The sequence below is a fragment of the Nicrophorus vespilloides genome, unplaced genomic scaffold, assembly GCF_001412225.1.
Source record: "Nicrophorus vespilloides isolate i.1.1-1 unplaced genomic scaffold, Nicve_v1.0, whole genome shotgun sequence".
Taxonomy (NCBI): domain Eukaryota; kingdom Metazoa; phylum Arthropoda; class Insecta; order Coleoptera; family Silphidae; genus Nicrophorus; species Nicrophorus vespilloides.
Window position 1 is genome coordinate 78,268 of NW_017100097.1, and position 20,674 is coordinate 98,941.

At 30.3% G+C, this 20,674-nt stretch overlaps 1 protein-coding gene across 1 annotated transcript in view; it reads right to left on the bottom strand.

Annotated features, from left to right (window-relative positions):
• The window catches only part of LOC108567804 (FERM and PDZ domain-containing protein 4), a 56,561-nt gene that overhangs the window by 22,653 nt on the left and 13,234 nt on the right, over positions 1 to 20,674 (bottom strand). Inside the window, exon 2 of the mRNA XM_017928492.1 lies at positions 15,741 to 15,928. Within this exon, the coding sequence (XP_017783981.1) occupies positions 15,741 to 15,919 (179 nt within the window). The 5' untranslated portion in view covers positions 15,920 to 15,928. The remainder of the gene's footprint in view (positions 1 to 15,740; positions 15,929 to 20,674) is intronic.

A 20,674-nucleotide genomic window follows, 5' to 3' on the forward strand; every position in this document is an offset into this window, starting at 1 on the left:
CCTGGTAGAGCTTAAGCGTAATAAAATACGAAACAAACAAAAAAAAAACGTGATTCCCATTCTTCGCGAAAACGCTCCGTATAATTAGTTTCTCATTATACACAATCGCCATTTACTTTCTCTGTTCGCGAATGGCTCGGTGAAATGGCTTCGGTCGTGCATGCGGACTGCATTTTTAGTTATGTTCTTTCTTACTCAATATTACTTAAAAATAATACAACATTAGCAAGTGGAGAAATTTCAAATCATGACGTTATTTCCACATGTTGTCGATTTCAAAATACTTTCAGAAACAACAAATTTTGTAAATTGTACAAACTGTTTTAATTTAAATAAAATTAAACGGTCAAAACATTGATCTTTTTATACCACTTCGTATGTATACAATAAACTATTGTTATTAATGTTAATAATTTAAATTGATTTAATGATGGATACTGTAAACTTTCCTATAAGTCTGTTTCTATATAATTGTACCTAGTTAACTTAACAACTATTTCGAAATCTAAAGTTTTGATGAAGATGAATTGATAGACCAAAATATAAATAAATAATTAATTGACAATTTCAGTTTGAAATATGTGGAAAGAGGTCTTAATTTAGGCAAAGTATGATAATTAGGTTTTCATCTAACGCGGTACAAATAAATCTGATTTGTATTAATCATATATTTCTTATAACGCGGTCTTCAAATTGCGCAGTATCAATCAATCGCGTTATACGAGGAGTTGACTGTATATACATATTACTATTTTTTCTATTGACGATACGAGGGTAGACACAGAAGTACCCGACCTAACAAAGAAAACAACAAATTGGAAAAAAACATCAACATAGTCTTCTTTTAATCTGATACACTTTTCCCATCGATGATCAATAGCTTTGCTAAATATGGTGAATAGGGTGCGTGAGGAAGCGATTCGAACTATAACTCATTGATTTTGGCCAACGCGATAACGGATGTGTAAACTGGTGACTTGTGACCAAACGCGGCACCCATCTCCAAATGTTCAGTCAATATGCGATGTTCTTTTTGAGATGCCTACCATATCTGCTAGCTCACGCACTTTTAGTCGACGGTCATTCAATACTATTTTGAGGATTTTCTTCAGAATTCGTGGCGTGGTCATCTCATTTGTTCGACCACTGCGATGTTCGTCTTGGCAGCTCGTACGATCTCGTTTAAACTCTGCCACCAAATATGTTTTTTGTTGTAAACGAAGGAACAGAACACTCCCCAAGAGTAGAATCTACCTCGATTTTTATAGTAGACTGAGACCTTTTTACTGACAGCGTTCACTATTGATAGCTGTCAAACAAATACTAAACAACATAGCGTCGTCAAACTTAAGATTTATAAGCTTGATACTTTTGATCATAGTAGTTTTTTTTCAAACAAAAACCGCCATTTTTACGTGATGTCGGGTACTTCTGCCCTCGTAGTAATAAATATAATGAATTTAATACACTGAAAAAGCTAAAATACTTAAAAAATGTTTTATATTGAAAGAGGGCGAGACAATGTGCATTATTTATTATTGGTCAGGTTTCAAACATGCAATGAAATTGTTTTATATTCGTATATTACAAAGACAACTATGAATTTTCAGGACATAATGCAACAAAATTTTGGAATTGAAGTAGACAGTTCAGTATCACAATTATCAAACATTCTAATTTATAAGCATAGTGTGCACGCACCATAAAGTAAATTTTAAAAAAGTATATCATTCGGAAGCTTATAGTGTTTTCTTCCAGGTAAAATAAAAATAAATTCAAAAAAATGATCGAGTTATACAAATTTCATATTTTTAAGATATTTTAGCATTCAAGATTTTACGGTTAATTCAATTCTAGCGAAAAGACCACTGGTCAATGTCCCGTTGCAATGGTTCCACAATCAACTTACTGCATTTTGTTTACTGGTATAATTGTAACTAACTGTTGTAATATGAATATTACATATTGTTATTAAATTTAATTTAGTTAAATCTATGTGGTAGATCCATAATTGAGTCTATAACATATTGCGTTTCTCGAAGTTTGCTCGAGTGTTGAATGTTGGAATTACTTGCTAAACTCCATAACACTATTCCATAGTCCGCATTGGTTTCGGAATAGCATTATAAGAAGTTTGTTATCCAACGATATCTCTGAGATGTCTCTTAACAATCAACGTAGTATGCTGAATTAGATCAATAGTGGTCATGATTTAATTGTGATATAAGCGAATAAAGCAATACCTTTCGAATAAGTTCGAATTTACTTTAGTTCGGATTGAAATACTTTTTTACTATCTCCCCAAAATATATATATTTACGCCGACATTTCATTTATGATATATTGACATACAAATTTTGGTGTCAAAGCAATTTGGATAAATAATCGTTTTATTCCCTTTATACAGAAAATACGATACCTCGATTAGTCCGGTTTCAAACAATCCGGGATATTAATGAAAACAATTACCCGGACTATACGAGGTACTGCTGTACAACCAGAATTCGATTGAGTTTCATACATAAAATTATTAATTATTTCATATATTATTACATACCAAAAATTCTTAAAACGCAATATATTTAAATAATTGAGGTTTTCGATAAGCAAATGTTATATGAGCCGTTATTTTTTAAAATGGTATATGTCCACTTTTGGAAGGAAAAATATATATTTAGAATCATACATTCAATGGAGCACATTTAACGAAATAGTGCAAAAATATTAACGCAAACCGAAGTATGAAAAAACGGATTTATACTACTTTGAAAAATAACGGCTCATATCTAAATTAGTAAAATATTTTATTGTTTAATGAAAATTTAGGTTAATCATTATTAACAATAATACTATTACAAATATAAATAGATTTAAACCTAGACTAGAATAATAATTTAAATATTTTTTATTAACAAAAACTAATGAAACTATTAAAATTAGTATATAGATTAATAAAATATATATTTTAAATTGTAAAGTGCGGCTTCGGTCAGTGTGGTTTTACTATCTACGAATTCAAAGAGTACGGAATATTCGAAGAAACTATTGCACACACTATGTGAAGTATTTTTGTATCAGTTTTATATTTCTTTTTGCATGCGTTAAATAAAATATTCTAAAAACACAATTTACTTAATATCGATTTCTTTTAAGTAATTTATAATTCGTTAGGTATGATTATATGTAATGTTTTATTTGTATCATAAATATATAAAAAAAGCCCTCAAACTATATTATCTGAGTTTTAATAAATTTGAATATATGTTTTTGATGAATTAACAGATATTTGTGCAATGTATATGAAAATATTGTAATTCCAAAGTGTTCATAAATAACTGTTTGAAAACTAAAATTAATTTAATTGACGTCAATTCGTTACGACAGCACAATAATATTTCGATGATATAGCATAAATTGTATACAATTGCACTGTTTCTAGTTATATAACAAAAAAATGCAATATAGATTGTTAGAAAAAAAGTAAGTTACTTAAAATAATATAGAATTTATAAGCGTACGTTGTTTTAAATAGTAATCAGGTTTGTTTTAACTACTTCCGCAAAAATAATAAAAAGCTTTATTACGATGTACTTTCGATATAATTATCGAAAGGGGCTACTTATAATAAGTACTACGTTTAGCAATAACAAAAAGTTAGAAACTATGTTATTGGTTAATAATAATTGTTTGTAATATGAAGTTACGTATAATTTTCATGTAATTATTTATTAATTTTTTAAAACTTGAATATTTCTAGAATGTCTATTTTAAATATTATAACAATCACTTGAGGAGTGCCGGCGAATTAAATTTAAAGCGAAATTTGCATATTCCGTGTGATACTAGACTTATTCTGGTCGTACAATTTTATTCAGCGAAAATTTTATTAAACTATGATATTTAGCATATTCGTAATGCTATTAAAAGTCGTCGGGAAAAGTTCTGGAAGAAAATGCGAGTAAAATAAAGCCCTGGGATTTCTGTATTTCCCCGGACGCAGAGAATAATGCAGGATGCAGCGAAGGCTTTGTGCATCTGAAGTGGATTTTTCAGATTCATATTCGCGAGTTTTATTGCCGCCGCGGCCTCCGCCGTTTCATTTAACCTTTGTAGGAGAATGAGCCGATGATGGAGATGGAGTAAACTCGGCCTCGGGGTTTTGGTAGTCGCCTCGCCCTGCTGAACACCGGCTAAAACTAATTTAAAACTTTGTTTCGACAAGGAGAACGCGAATGCGAAAACCCTTTACCCGTCCTCCATCCACACCGAAGTGATTGCGACGCCAACTTTGTGCTTATTTAGCTGTTGCAGCAGCCACCGCCCCCCGGCCGATAACATTCACTGCCAACTAACTATTGCATTACGTGCACGTTACACAAACGTATGTACACAAACACAACGGTGATGGTGGCGATAGAACTCATGTCCTTCGTCCTTTGTGTGTCCATCTCTTCTTTTCTTTTTATGTTTGAACGTGAAATTGGAAACGCCCGTAGGAATTATGATTTCCAATTGGCCTGGGAACCGTTCCATCATCCGCCGGATGAATAAAGAAGGAACTTGTCATCGGAGTGCAAGTAAAGTCAAAGATGGAGCTGTAACGGTACATCATCGCAACCGAAACGTGCTTGGAATTCGCAACGTCCCGCCGCCTCCACCAAACTGCCTACCACGCTCCATCCTACCACCATTCCTTTTTTTACCCAACTCCCAGGCGGCTTATATAGATTTGAGTCCGCTGTTTATATATATGTGTTTGCTCGGGCATTCGCAAAAGATTTACTACTTTTCCTTTATACACAAAACATACTTAACGTGCCTCTCTTTTTTGTTTTTTTTTCCTTTCCCATTGTTTCAAACAACGTTTCTCTTTCTCCTTTTGTTGCAGATGTCGACGTGTTCGGGCGAAATTAAAGTTTTATCCCCACAGCATTAACACTCGACAGGTTCTAAGTAAATTGCAAATAAACTACAAAACTAATTAGCAAATATCAAACAACTATAATTTAACATAACACAAATTAAACAGGTTGTAGTTAATGAAGTCAATACATATCGTCATTATATAAAACACAGTACTTGCAAACAATATTCGTTTACAAATTAATGAAAAAAAAGCAATCTGTATCTTTAAATAAATTTGTTGACTTTACAAGTGTCCTGTGCATGATAAATGTAACATAATTTGTATTACTTTACACATTGTTTACTCTATGATTAATTTAATTATATTCATGTAGGTCGGTAAACAGTTGCCTGCGAGCCACATGCGGCTCTTTGAGTTCTTACATGTGGCTATGAAGTAAAATTGAAAAAGAAAATAAATTAACATGTTAAAAAATATATTTGTGACTTTTGAATAATATTAAAATTGTTGTGACGAAGGCTGGATTAACTTTTTCGATCCAAAGTTTGCAGACGACAGTATCTATTATATTATTACAATTTTTAAATGTATATGTTCGTATTTCATTTATAAGCAAATTTTATGCCAGTTTGGGCGATTTTCACCAATATTCACTTCATTTTCAATTTCACTTTCTACTATTTCCATCTACAAATCTTTAAAAATAAATATAACTTATGCAATTTTCCGGCCAATAAAGTGTTAATATTATTACTTAATATTATAAAACAAAACTTGAAAATTTTTGTAAATACAGTTGTAATAAATATTATTATTTATTATTTTGAACAAGACTTTAGAATAAATATTTGTTTTTCTCTATAAAAACGTGGAAATATCCTATTCTCTTATGTATATAGAGTAAACTTTGTGCTGAGCTTTTGTAAAATAAATTTCTGATGTAATAACGTAATATGAAACTTTTTTCAGCACTTAAAAGCTAACTTCGTTAAATGTTCACAATATAATAATGGCAAAGTAATTTAAATAAAAGTGGAAATATAAAACGAATTTAAATCTTATACTTTAAATATGATATGCTTTAAATAAATTTAAAAGCTAGTTATTAAATGCAAAGTATTTATTTCCCTTAAAACAAGATTCATAGATAAATAAAAACAAAAAATTATCAATCACTTTTTTTAAATATTTTTTTTTGCTAAAAAATTCTGTATATAAGATACAAGTACGTGCATAAAAAAAATGGTGAGAAAATCCTCATTACTATTTGTACATTTAAAATGTACTCACACTATATAATTCGGCGTACCAAGTTATATGTTCATTTGCTACTGTCGGTTTATCATCACATTATAACCAGTAGTCAGATACTAGGGAAGTCCTAGAAGTACCCGACCTCGTGTATAAATGGCGATTTTTGTTTAAAACAAACTACTATGATCGAAAATATCAAGCTTATAAGTTCGAAGACGATACATTGTTTAGTATTTGTTTGAAAGCCATCAATAGTGAACGCAGTCAGTGAATTTGTAAACATGGAAAAAAAGGTCATCATTATGTGTGTCCAACCAATATCGAAGCCGAGCTAGATTCTACTCTTGGAGAGTCTGCTCCTTCGTATACAACAAAACAATATTAGTTGGCAGAGTTTAAACAAATGACAGTGGTCAAACAAATGAGGTAAATCCACAAAATAGTATTGGATGACCGTCGACTAAAAGTGCGCGAGCTAGCAGTCATCATAGGCATTTCAAAGAGTGCTGCACTTTGCATATTTACTGAAAATTTGTAGATGATGAAGCTGAGCAAGATGGGTGCCGCGTTTGGTCACAATCAAGACAATGCACCATTTCACACATTTGTTATCGCGATGGCCAAAATCAATGAGTTAAAGTTTGAATTGCTTCCTGACGCAGATTTAGCCCCCTCTTTTCAAACTTGAAAAAATGGATCGGTGGTAAAACATTTGCCAACAATGAAGAGGTGGCGGTTGCTGGCTATTTTGTAAAGCTCGACGGTTCTTACTATAAACAGGGTATCAAAGCTATTGAACATTGCTGTTAAAAGTGTATCGATTTCAATGTTGATTTAAAGATTTTTTCTCATTTTTTGTATTTTCTTTGTTAGGTCGGGTACTTCTGGGACTACCCTCGTATACAAACAATATGTATAAAACGACTTCTATTTTATGTCACTTTAAAGGTATTTTGTAAGTTGTAACTCTAAATTTTTTTGTACCATTGCATTTATTTCTGTAATTCCCTATTTTATTATTGCAAGCGACTCTTACAATTTTTAACTTACAAAAGCCTGTATTAAGGTCCTCAGTAATTATTTCCTTCCGATCCAAGATCAGATTCTTGTCCGGACGGAAATGAGCTTGTCATATTTTCTCATTTCATCGTGTCCTCCAAGAAACAGTTGACAAATTAACAACGTGGAAGTATAATCCAGAAAAGAAATATCTTACTCAACTACAATTTGTATACATAAAACAATATGTTACAGAAAAAATGACAATTATATAAACAGATTTCCGCTGTTGTTTTAGGATTTACATACTGATTTTGATTAGTTATAATTTATTATATTTAAAATATCTGAAATAAAGTGTTTCAAAATGTTATAGAACTTTTATAATCGTCCATTTCTCTGCCGCATTTTGTAGAGAAAATGTACAATTTATTTATATTGAAAGTTTACTACCTGAACGGACATTCAATAAGGAAACATGTAGTTATAAATTGCATTTTTTTTTACAAATAATTTAAACTTTCTATGACGATCGTAAAATAGTTTCTGTACACGGTTTCTAACACGTCGAAACTGACAATTAAACATTGAAAAGTAATCGCTTCTGTTTTTTAATTCTCATCGACTTAGAAAATATAAAAATATACCTTCAATAATTAAATAAAAGTTAAAATATCCAATTTATTATAGAAATTTATCCTTTTTCTCCGCGCTTGCTACATTATTCACATATTTGTCTGTAGTTTCACTGCACCAATTGCTAAGAGTAATTCACCAGCTTCTCGCTTTAATACATGGTGATAGCTGTCATTTCGCAACCTTTACATGTAACGCAGCTCATAAGTTGAGAATCTCCAATATAAAACTAACTTTATTCTATTGCAATTGCAAAAAACAAAGTTTATTATTTATATATCAATAATATTTGCTAGTAATACCTCACATAGTCCGAATAATCCAATATCCCGTACTGTTAGAAACTGGACTAATTGAGGCACAAAAAAGGACTATATACATGAAAAAATCCGATCATTTATTTATTAATTTTGTATACTAATAATAATTTTTATTATATGTCACATATAAGCAAATAAAAACATACTTAATCATAATAATAAATTATAAAATGATCAACTGTTAAAAAAGGCTATTGACCATATATTTTTCCACCCTTTGTGTACTATGTTTTGAAATTTTTAAACTAGACTATAATGAATCCGGTCAGATCGAAGTCGCACTATACCAGGTATTTCCGTAATATAGTAATTTATGAAGTCTAATGCTGAAATAATGTTTGCTAAGTTGGAATCTGCCTTAAGTAAACTGATATTTTGAGTCGTTGACACTAAAGGAGAAAGCGCCAAAAAAAAAAACATCTCTGAAGGGAAACACTTCGACAATGGACAAAGGCCTTTTCCGGATATTGAATTACTCGCTCTTACACGCGCAATCAACGGTGCGGTTCTCCATTACACAGCTTTATTTTATTTTTTCTCTTTAAACATATTATCTTGCTCTCGTCCACTTCAACTATCCATTTCGAAACCACTGCAACTACTAATTGTAACATAACGATTTTATTTTACTGCTCGAACTCTACAATAGAAAAAAATGCGTGATTTCGTTTTGTTGTTGTTGTTTTTTTTTTCTCATTTAACAAACAAACTGAGGGTAGATAATTTCGGCGTGTTCGTATTTTGAAAGGGATGCGAATTGGAGCGTGTCCCGAACCGCCTCCGACAGCCTCCAACTTTGACTATCCAAGTAAACGTAATGCGCGCACGCTATTTTAATACATGTACACACATCCATCCGAGTGAAAAACTTCATTCGAACACCATCCGATTCAGATATCCGTCCTCACTTCCCTCGCCGTTCATATCGCGACCAAAATTAGGGCGGCACAATTCGGTCGAACCACTGTTAATTCCGATCAATTTCGTACGCGCATTCAGGTCGTCCTCGCCCTCGTCCGATTCTGTAATCGCGTTTCTTGCTGATGCAAGTTTCGCACTTTGATGTCTGCAAGATATGCACATTAGCAACAGCATATTCGGAAAACTTGCAAAATTTTCAGACTAATTATGATCAGTATTTTATATGCATTGATTCAGTAATGATAATATTGCAATTATAACAAAAAGTATTCTAAAATAAAGAAGTTTGTTTAAATCAAAACAAATAAACAAAACCGTTATGAAGAGCTATTGATCATAGATATTTCCGCCTGCATTTATTCAATTTTTCAAGTGTTTTATTTTAATAAATTTACTATTGAGCCGTTTATTTTGAAAGTGGGACAAGTCATTTTTTTTGTTAATGATATCTCGCATTAAATGTTTAAAGTTTAAAAATATTGATAAACACTAATATACTTTGTATATTATGGTATTCGATAATGTAAGTATATTATTCAATGGTGCTATCGAAAAATAAAGGTTTTATTATACCTGAATGGTTTTGCCTCACTTTCATAATTAATTAATTATTGTAATGGTTAGTTAAAGATGTATCAGGCTTCTTTACTAATAAAAACAAAATACTATTCAATTTTATATTGTGATTTATTCATTTGATAAAAAATGAAATAAAATATATTACAGTGAAAATATAAGATAACAAAAAACAATTCATTTTTATTAAGAATTTCAATAAAATTATACATATTAGTTAATCATTTACTTTATACGTACAAGTGTATTGAATTTTACTTAGAATTTAACATTTTAAAATATTAAAATATTGATGATATTTGCCAAATGTAATAGATGTTTTTTTTTATGTTAAGAAGGTAATTTTAAATATCTGATATATTCCTTGTAAATCTGATCCAGCATATAACCAATTAATAGTTTATCCACCGATATTTTTCATACTTTTTAAAACCGCTTCCTCCAAAGGTTGTATTGAAAAAAATCATTTACTAAAAATATATTATGTTTTCAACAATATCGTGTTACTTTATAGTAATGCTGGGAGATGATATACAAGGTATTGGTTTTCTGACATTTCTACCACACCAAAATCGCGATATTTTGGTAAGAATGAATGTCCTGACGATACAAAGTTATGATCAATGATATTTATTTCATTGTCTGGACTGAACAATTTTCATCAAAATTTATGTTTCTATTTTAGCCAGTGCACTGTAAGCGCTTCAAACATCAAGATGTTACTTCTAGCAATCCTCTGTTTGTTATAGTTTCATCCCAAACATACATATTAACTTGATCATTATGAAAATTGTGGAAGCACTGATTCAATACAAGGTAGTACGGACAAGGTAGTACCTTTTTGTAAATCAAAAGAGAATGCAAGATAAACATATTACAACATCTTTAATATCTAAAACTTCCATCTCCCAAATTTATATTTTTTAATATAAATTGTTTACAGATAAAAAGATCAAATTACTATTACTCGTAGACATGCTTACTTACAAAGCGAAATCACATTTTAAAATGTGAGTCTAAAGTTGATTGTTTGTGCTTTTTTTCGATTTCATTTAACACTCATCGCTTAAAAAAAATAATGTCATTCAAATCTTTAGTTGCCAACATTTAATTTTTTGTTATTAACTTTAATTTCGTCTTTAGGGCGACTAATAGCCTAATGGTTAAGTCGCCTACCCACGATTTCGCCGGGTTTGCTGCGAGTTCGAATCCTGGTCAAGCCAGGCCCTTTGTAAGCCCTCTCGGTACTTGCAGAAATAGGGCCATCGTTCATCACAGATGGACAGTGAAATTAATGATGTTCAGCATATGGACCTTCAGCCAAGTCAATGGACAATGACAGTGTTAAGGATAGCAGCAGATTCACAGTCAAAGGAAATAGTGGAATCGAAAATCATCAATATACTACTGAAGTTAACCTACTAGACGACAACCAACCAACATATTAAAAAATCATCATAATGATAACTATTCACCGGGAAATATTATCCATAATTTTGTCAACCGCGATCTTAAATTCACTCAATGTTCACATTGATGAACATATGATAAATACGACATAAAAAAAACAAAAAATCGTCTTCAATATCAACAAAGATTTTCTAAATCTTTCACAGGAAATCCATTATCTCTACATTCAATACATTTCTAATACCATCTTCATAAACATTTTCGAAATTTATTGATTGAGGCATCTGGATAATATAATTTTTATGTACGTTATTTTTTCATCTTTTAGTATAACTTCTGGCCATATTCTGCGCCAAACTCCATTTATATATTTTCTAACGATTTCTTTCTATCAATTTTTTCAATTGCGTTTATAATTGTAGTTGTGATAACGTTTACACAGGTATGACTGAATTATTAAATACTACTTAAATAACATGTTTTCAAGAGTATTTTCAACCTGTTTGTAAGCTAATTATTTAAATAATCTACAATAAGTACAGTCATTTACTCTTTAACCAACATAATTATAGACTATATGTTTAAATATTTTTCATGTGGAAATCTCCATAGAACATCAAGTGTTGTCTATTGCAGGAATTCTCAAAGCTTTTGAAAAAATAACTTAAAAATGGTAAAATAGACAACGCTGCAACTATGCTTCCAAAATTCGGAGAAACCGCAGCGAACCGCAAAGGAAGACGGTTGAGGTCTCCAGTTGAGAAGATATTATAGATATATTTGTAAGCTCCAAGAAGACGTTGTTGATACTCTAGTGGAGCCATGACCCACCGTCGGAGAAGAAGTGGGCTGATCTGATAAAGCAGTTATAAGAGTTCTTCCTCTCAATAAAAGGAAGTGACGCCCTAAACCTTTGTATATATTTGTATATGTATTTGTATATATTGTGTATTTTTGTACACGAAGCGTCGTCGTGTTACAGTATATTTAATAATTTGCACACATGAACACTTTGACAAATGTTAGTATTTAATGTATTTTGAAATAGCCTTAAATAAAATACTTCAAATACAAAATTTTAATAGTTCACATATTTCCTTACCTACTGAATAAATTACAAAGTTTCATTTGTATTGTTTTGGATTAATTAATAAGTAAATAATGAAAAAAATAATAATACAAATTTTGTTGTTTTATTATTCTCATATATCTTTTGTAATCCCGTAAAGAAATTTATCAATTTTGAAAAAAGGTTTGAGTTTTGATAAAATATGCATAGAAACAAAGAAAATAATTAAATATTATTATCAACAAAAATCATAGTTACTATAAAACTATTTTGTCTCTTATTTAATTCTAAAATGATGTTTGTAATTGTTTCATTGAAACGTCAACACATCGATCTTTATCTTCATTAACTTCAAACGCTCATGTTGAAATCGTATCATATATTGATTCTTAGCGCCCGACATAACAGAAACCCCAATTTCACACAAATAGATTGAGTTGAAAAACATTAAAAAATGTAATGCTTTGTATGAAATAATTTCAGATCAAACAAGTTCTATTTTTTAAATTCCTTTATTAGATTTCAATTGCATGAAATTTCTATTAGCTTATCTTTCTATAGAAGTGAAAAATATACAAAAGGATTATTACTTATTAAAAAAAACCTATATTTTTTTATATTTTCCATCAGTATTTCATTCATTCATGTATATCTAAATTTATTTTATCCTTTTATTTATGACATTAAAAAAAATATCCACGTCAATCGTCCTAAGAAGTGAAGCAATGAAAATTTCAGTTATGTTAAATTTTAACTAAAAGTGTATATAATTTTTCATATGGATTATTTGTATATGTAGTTTACTTTTAATTAGTGGTACAAGTATTTTATAATATAAAATTTACAAAATATAATTTTCAAAATGCATCTTTAAGTACATAATTCAATGAATTGTTCGTTTTTCACGTTAATTTTAAATTTTTTCATAGATAATAATAATTTAGAAAACTATGAAAATACAGCAATACCTCATAGTGCGAGTAATCGATTCCGCCAATGTCCCAGACTGTTTTAAACTGGACTAATTGAAGAATTTAAAACCGCACAAAAAGAGACTTAATTGTATAACGAGAAAAACTATACGATGAATCTAATAGTGTTCAGAATTCATTAATATAATCTCTATTATAGACTGTATAACAATGAAAACTTGGATATTTTAATCGACATATTTAAAATTTTATTACGAGCATGATTTGAGTGCATATTTACTCACGGTGAATGTAATATTGGTATCGTTCTTGAGCTCCATCTTGGATCAGCTCTAGGTTTGTTTGCAGATTATATGAAGCTCTTGCGAGCTTTGAATGAGATTATATATTTGAACTTGAGTTTACACAAAGCGAGTGAAATATATAATTCAATTTCGGTGTATTATAATAATGTCCTAATTTGTATATAATTGCCTCAGATTTATTTTCTACAAACTAGGACACTATTTAATAGATTAACCAAATGTCATTTTTTTTAATTCGATAATTAATTGTAAATATTATAAGACAATATTCACTAATAACCTGAACATGAATTAATTATGTTATATTTGAAATTTAAATCATACATTTTTGATGTTATATTACATAATTTCAAGATTTTAAAGCAAGTAGTCAGCCTTCTGTATTTATGAACATTACTTGATAAGTTTGAAGAACATCACAAAATTACTCTAATATCTTACGTTTTGTGTTACAGATTTACAATAATTAAATTCCTCTTAAAAATACCGTACATTAATTACTTCCAAATATTCAATATAAATTGCATATATTAAAAAATTCCATTCAATATCAATTTGTTACAAATATTTGCTTATTTTCAGATTGTGGCAGATTGTAAATCAATATATTAAAATATTTCAATATGTTTGTAAATAGTCCTATAAACACCACACCTTATAATTAAAGCTTAGAAAACAGTTATTGACTATATAAATAATTTTGTACACTATTTTTTTAGAATTTATTTCCTGTTTCGTTAACTTAAATTTAGTTTCTTTTGAAATTAGCAAATCGGCCTATACTGAATTCGTACTGATATAAGCTGCACTATGCGAGGTATTAATATATAATTATGTTTAATACATTCAATCTACGTTTTATCTATTTTAATAAAATATTGAATCGAACTTAACGAAGTAAACTATACTTAACCGCACCCAATTAAATAAATATAACTGAAATGAGACGTAGCAAACCGCAATGTAAGTAAGTGTGAATAAAATTTACATAACATTGTGATAAACATTAAAAATAAATAAATGTAAAGAAATAAATGCAATAAACTATAATTATTATAAATTAACGTGGTTTATTTTGATTTTGATAACGAAAATGTTTTTTTATTCATAGGTAGAAAAGATATATAATGTCAATTATATATTTGTTTTTTAATTCATATTTTTTTGTATATAATTAATATTAACCCTTTGAACTCAATTTATTTTCAAAGTTGTTGAAAAAGGCGGTGAAGAAGAAAAACAAGCCATAGCTTGCTTTGAAAACATCAATTCATAAATATCTTCCCCAATGTATCAAAAAAGGAGCATCAAGTATTGAGAGTACAGAAAAAAAGAAGGAATTTAGATTCATTATTTAATGCTAAAATGAGTTTTTTTTTTCTATTTATGAAAATTTTGTATGCACAATAGATCTGTAGACATTCTGTATATTAAATAAAAAGAAAATAAGTTTGTAAAAATTATTTTTCTCTATTATTTGTGAAATTTTGAAAACCGATTTGTAAAGAAGTGGAGATTCGAAAAGCGGTTTATTAAAAAGTCGTTTTTTGTACAAACTCTACCTGCAATCTCCCACTAATGAAACCACTAATTTACGTATAAAACAGAGATGGGTTTCACACCATTCCTGTCATAGCAAATTTAGTATAAAATGTACGAACAAATAATAACAATCGACTGAGAAACGACTGCGCAGTTTGTAATTATTAGATGTCTGTGGTTATATAACGGTATTAAACTAAAAATATAAGAAACATGCCCAAACAAATTGTTGTTGTCACCTCCAGCGAGACATACGTTTTTTTAGCAAATTTGTTATGTTGGAGGTGACATACTCGACAAAGGGTTAATAAACATAATTTATTGGACAAATACATATAAAGGGCTATTAACCGCAGCCTTTCTGCCTGACTGTAATTAGTTATATAATTTTTGCAATAAATATTATTATTATTGATTGTTATATATTCTGTTTTTCACTTTTCTTATAATCAATGAAAACAACATTCTTTATTATAAGTATATCGACAGCACGAATGTTATTCCGAACGAGAAAATAATCAAGTTTTCAGTAATCAGGAAACACCAACATAAAAATATTGACGACATTATTTGCAGTTGTAATAAACTTTATGTTCCAGCGTAATTCCTGATCCGGCAATTGAAAGCCGCAGAAGGCACAGACTTGGGTTATGTCCGACTACACATTGATTATACTGAAACTTTTCATGAAAATCTGTATTGTTCGGTTTGAATAACCTCAATATAGAAAATATATTGATAAGCATATCATTTGAATCAAGACAATTATGCTGAAATACTTTATTTCTGCCATCCCTTTGATGTTTATCGATCTTCACAGACTAATGGATTTTTTTAATTTTGATCTAAGATTAGATCTCTACACCTTTTAAAACAGTACAATTATATGTTTTTTTTAATATTACTCACTTGCAATAGTATAGTCTTCCTTCATTGGTAACGTGTACCGTCCATCCCGGTACAGGGGCGTAGTCTAGGACGAGCGTCTTCATTTCGGCATCTCTGCCGCCACCGCCCTGCGGACGCACGGTCTCTGGCGGCGCCGTTGCGACGGCTCCCTCCGTTTGTTGCGAGGCCTGCAGAAGCATTGTTCACACCTAAAATACAAAATTAAATCAATTACATTTTAGTTCAGCAGAAATAACTTAAACAAAATAGATACAAATTTGCAACTGCAGTAAGACCTCGTTTAACGATGATTTGTTATTCAAATTACCGCGGCATTTAATTGATTCGTATATAATACGATTATTTCCAAACACGTAACGCTGTGCTTTCCCAGAATCTAAGCTTGTTTGAGATGTAGATGAGAAAGATATTAAGGAGTTACTGCAGGTTTCTGATGAGGGCCTTACCAAAGACGACCTTCAAGAACGGGCAGAACAAGGAATTGAAGGAATAGTGATTCTGAAGACGATGAACCAAAAAAACTTGCTACAGGTTTCTTAGAAAAAGTTTAGAAACAATAATTGAAATCGTTGATAAAATTGTAGTAAATGATCCAAATTTTGATACGAGTCCAAAAGCAAGAAGAGGAGTTTTGGGTGCGATTGTATTAATAACTTTATACAATAAATTTGAGTTAATACTGAAGTGTTTGATAAAAAAAATAGAATAAAACAAACAGTTTCAATACTTATTTATCTAATATACGTTTTTAATCTTCAATTAAGTTTAACAGTCAAAAAAATTCAATTACTAATATATAAAGTTTTACTCATTGTATTGTACTTTAAAGAGCTTCAATCGGATCAAACTTTGTAACAGTTCAACGATTTCAGTCCAAATTCGTGAGAAAGATTGCAGACGTACCCTGATATATTATTAACAAGAAACTACTCTACTCCAAGCATTTAAGATTAAAACCTTCGTAAATACGAAAATACAAAGAGATGCTCGTTTCACATATAAAGACAACTTCTGCTAAAGCAGTTTAACTTATTTGTTAATAACTTTGATACTCTACAAAGCAAAACGCTTTAAAGCACTGGCTTTACAGCGCTGTAATTGTATATTAAGATAATATTACATGTATTTTAGTTAATAACTATATAGCAACACTGACAACATGCGAATTACGTTAAGTGTGAATTAATTAAATTAATAATGAAATGTAATAAATTTCAAATAAATTAAAATATTCATATTATAAATTAAATTCCAACTTCTTTTTTGGTTAATTGACTGTTATAATAAATATTATACGGGGCGACTAATAGCCGAATGGTTAAGTTGCCATACCAACCTGGTCAAAGCCAGACCCCTTAAGAGCCCTCTCGATACTTGCAGCAATAGGGCCATCGTTCATCACAGATATACAGTGAAATGAATGAGGTTCAGCATATGGACCTTCAGCCAAGTCGATAGACAATGACAGTATTAAGGATTCACAGTGAAAGGAAATGGTGGAATCGCAGAGCATCAATATACTACTGAAGTTAACCTACAAGACGACAGTCAACCAACAAATTAAAAAATCAAATCATCATAATGGTAAACTATCCACCGGGAAAGATTATCCATTAATGTTAACCGCGATATTAAATTTTCTCAATTCATGAACAGATTTGTAATATCAGCACTTGATCACAATGTCCGTAATATAAATTAGAAACATGATGTTACAAATAACTAAATAATTTCTGATGTCGGAATTTGTCCATTTGCAACCCATAAAATTCATGCATAATCGGAAAGCTGAGATTCTAACATGCAATTTTAAGAGAGTTCATTGGTTTTGGTCAAATTTTGTAGTATTTACTTGGATATGAAGATGCACAACGAGATGGTGTAGTTTCATGCGATTATTTTCCATTTGATATTTGATTGATGTCACAGCTTAATTTAGAAGCAAATTGTGTATAATTTTATTAGCAGCTGTTATTGTACAACCACATAAATCAAGCGTGATAAACCAGCACAAACTACATGGAAAGCTGAATTGCATCAAAAAAAGATTATGTTGTCAATTTGGTGGGATTACAAAGTTGTTGTGTATTTGAAGCTAGTTTTAAAGGAACCAAACGACCAATTCAAATGTTTACATTCAACAACGTAAAGGGTGATTATATATAACTAAAATTACTTTCTTGTCCAACCAAGATGTCTTCTTTTACGAATTATTTACATGGCAAACAATTGTAATTTTTAAGAAATTATTTGCGAACCAGAAGCACAAAATGATTAATATTATTTAAATGACTTGTTTACTTATTAGAAACAATGGACTTTGCGCATATCCCATCTCTTTGTGCAACGTCAATTGTTGGTCTAAGATTCTACCTTCCATATTTGTACATAATGATTCTATAGCCCTATTTTTTTAGATGGACAAATTATTTGTACGCCATCTCTTGTTCAAATCAAAACACAACAGTTCGTAATTCATAATTTGATTGATGATGCTTATTGAGAGATTATATTTAAAAAATACCCATCGTTCAGTTCATAATAATATTTGAAACCGGTTCAAGTTTGAAAGACTAGTCCAAATCGAAAGTCCAATCCGTAAATAGGTGAAACAACACGATCTTTATTACTATGATTTACTGCGATGCGTAGTTGTTTTCATTCGAACCAGTAAATATGTCATCAAAGTTGGCTCAACGTGAAACTGTGCGGTACGCTTTGCCTAGGATTATAATGATTATGTGCACGTGCGAGAAGAGGACGGCGCGCGATTATGAGATATGCAGGAGATTTCGACGCCTCTTTCATGAAGGTCGAGGAGGCATCATCATCAACGAAAACACCGTACTGTTTTGTTGTTACAATACAATGGACTCGTGCGATTTTAACTCGCGTGTGTAGCAAGTATCCTCAGGCGACTTTCTCTCCTCCACGAAACCAAGTGAAATTACAAACATATTATAAACACTCCTCCGTCTCCCGAGTCTCTCACCAAACACATTCGTTTTCGTTTCATTTCCTTCTCTAGCCTGCATCGCTTCTAAGTTGTTGTTTTTTTAATATTATTTCCGTTTTCGCTCTCCTTCACACTTTCAATTCTGTCATTTAATACATTACTGGAGAAATCACGCAGCTGGCACAGATTCTCCCACAAAAGAAATGATGCCGTCGGGCATCTCTCAATGTCAACCGCTACTTTGAGGAAGGCTTAAACCAATGTCTTGATAGATCCATGACAACAGCAATCCACTTTTGTTTTCATTTACATCTTTCTTTTTTGTTGTATTAGTCACTAAGCAAACATCAAATTCCAAACGCACTTCTAAATATTAACGTATTTTGCGAACCGTAAAACGCACCTTTCTTTTTACAAATACACTCGGTCCTCTTTTTATGCGTACTCTTTTTATGCGGTTTTTATGTGAAGAAGATTTTTTTTAAATAACTATTTTAGGCCATTTTGACACAAATTGGAAAACCATTTCATCTAAAAAGATGATAATTCTGAACAAGCATTCAACGCGAGCTTCAGAATTGCATTTCTGGATATCAGCAATTGTACAAAAAATAGCAAAGTCATCGCAAAGTTTAATCACTGATTATATTGTCAAAAGGAAAAAATTAACATGCGAAGTTGAGGCTAATTTTACTTGTGAATAATCATTATCTTCAGGACATAGAACTGATATGTTGACTATCTCTTCTAGTGATGAAAGAGATTTCGAACCAGTTCGCAAATTATGCCGAACACTCTCATATAGCGACGATAATTCTAAAGAAAAAAAAGTGAAGAAAGATTAACTTTCATAAAAAAAATCTGTATTTTTTTTGTAAAAAATTTCCGTATAAATTTAGAAGGAATATGTTAAGATTATATTTTTCTGAAATTTAATAAACTTGTCTATGATTGTTAACGTTTTTATAAAATTATGAATAAACATTTCAGAAAGAATATAGTAAGACTAATTATTTTTCTGAAATTTAATAAACCCTTTTTCATGCGATTTTCGGTATATTGTAACTCATTGATTTAGTTTTATGCGGTTTTAAAAAATTATGGAACGTATCCTTTATTTTTATACGTGTGTCTAGCCCTTTTTTGTGCGATTTATTTTTATGCGTTTTACTGTGGAACGTATCTACCGAATAAAAAAAGAACCATGTGTACGTTATATTTGACATAATTATTATAATTGTAAATGTTTTTATTTTTTTTGTTTATTTGACTGTTATAATAAATATTATTATCAGTTACAAAGTATCGCACTTTAAAATTTATTGCAATAATTTTTTCTATAATTATTTATTTAATTATATAATTGTAGCAATAAATATTGTTATTATGATACAAAATTATCTTATTAACTACATTTTTGTAGTTTATTTCGTAATGTCAGTAATTTAACACAATGTCAGTAATATAAATTAGAAACATGATGTTACACAAACAACAACCTATAAAACGCATGCATAGTCTGAAACAAGAAAAAGACATTGGAGTAAACGAGGATCAACCTCATTGACTACTCCCAAAGCAATGATACAGACTGCACAGGAGAGATCGACGTGGAATGAAATGGAAGTCCAGGAGTTGATTCTTACCCCAAGAAGATAATGTTACATAGCTCATAGAACAGCTCCTGCCACATAATGAAACTAATTTTGATAATTGTTTTACACAATTGGATAGACTAAAGGAAAACATTACCAAGAAACGACCAGATCTTGCCAATAGAAAATTTTCTTACCGAAAATTACAACATTACTTATTGGCCAACCCAATATTTCGCATGCAATAAAACTGCGTTTTCGTTGTATAGATGGATATCAATGAAAACAGAAAGCGTGTAATAACAAGTAACAAATAAGGATGATTAATTTTCTTCCAATTAAAACCTCGAAAAATCATAAGTAAATATTTTGTACATAGAATA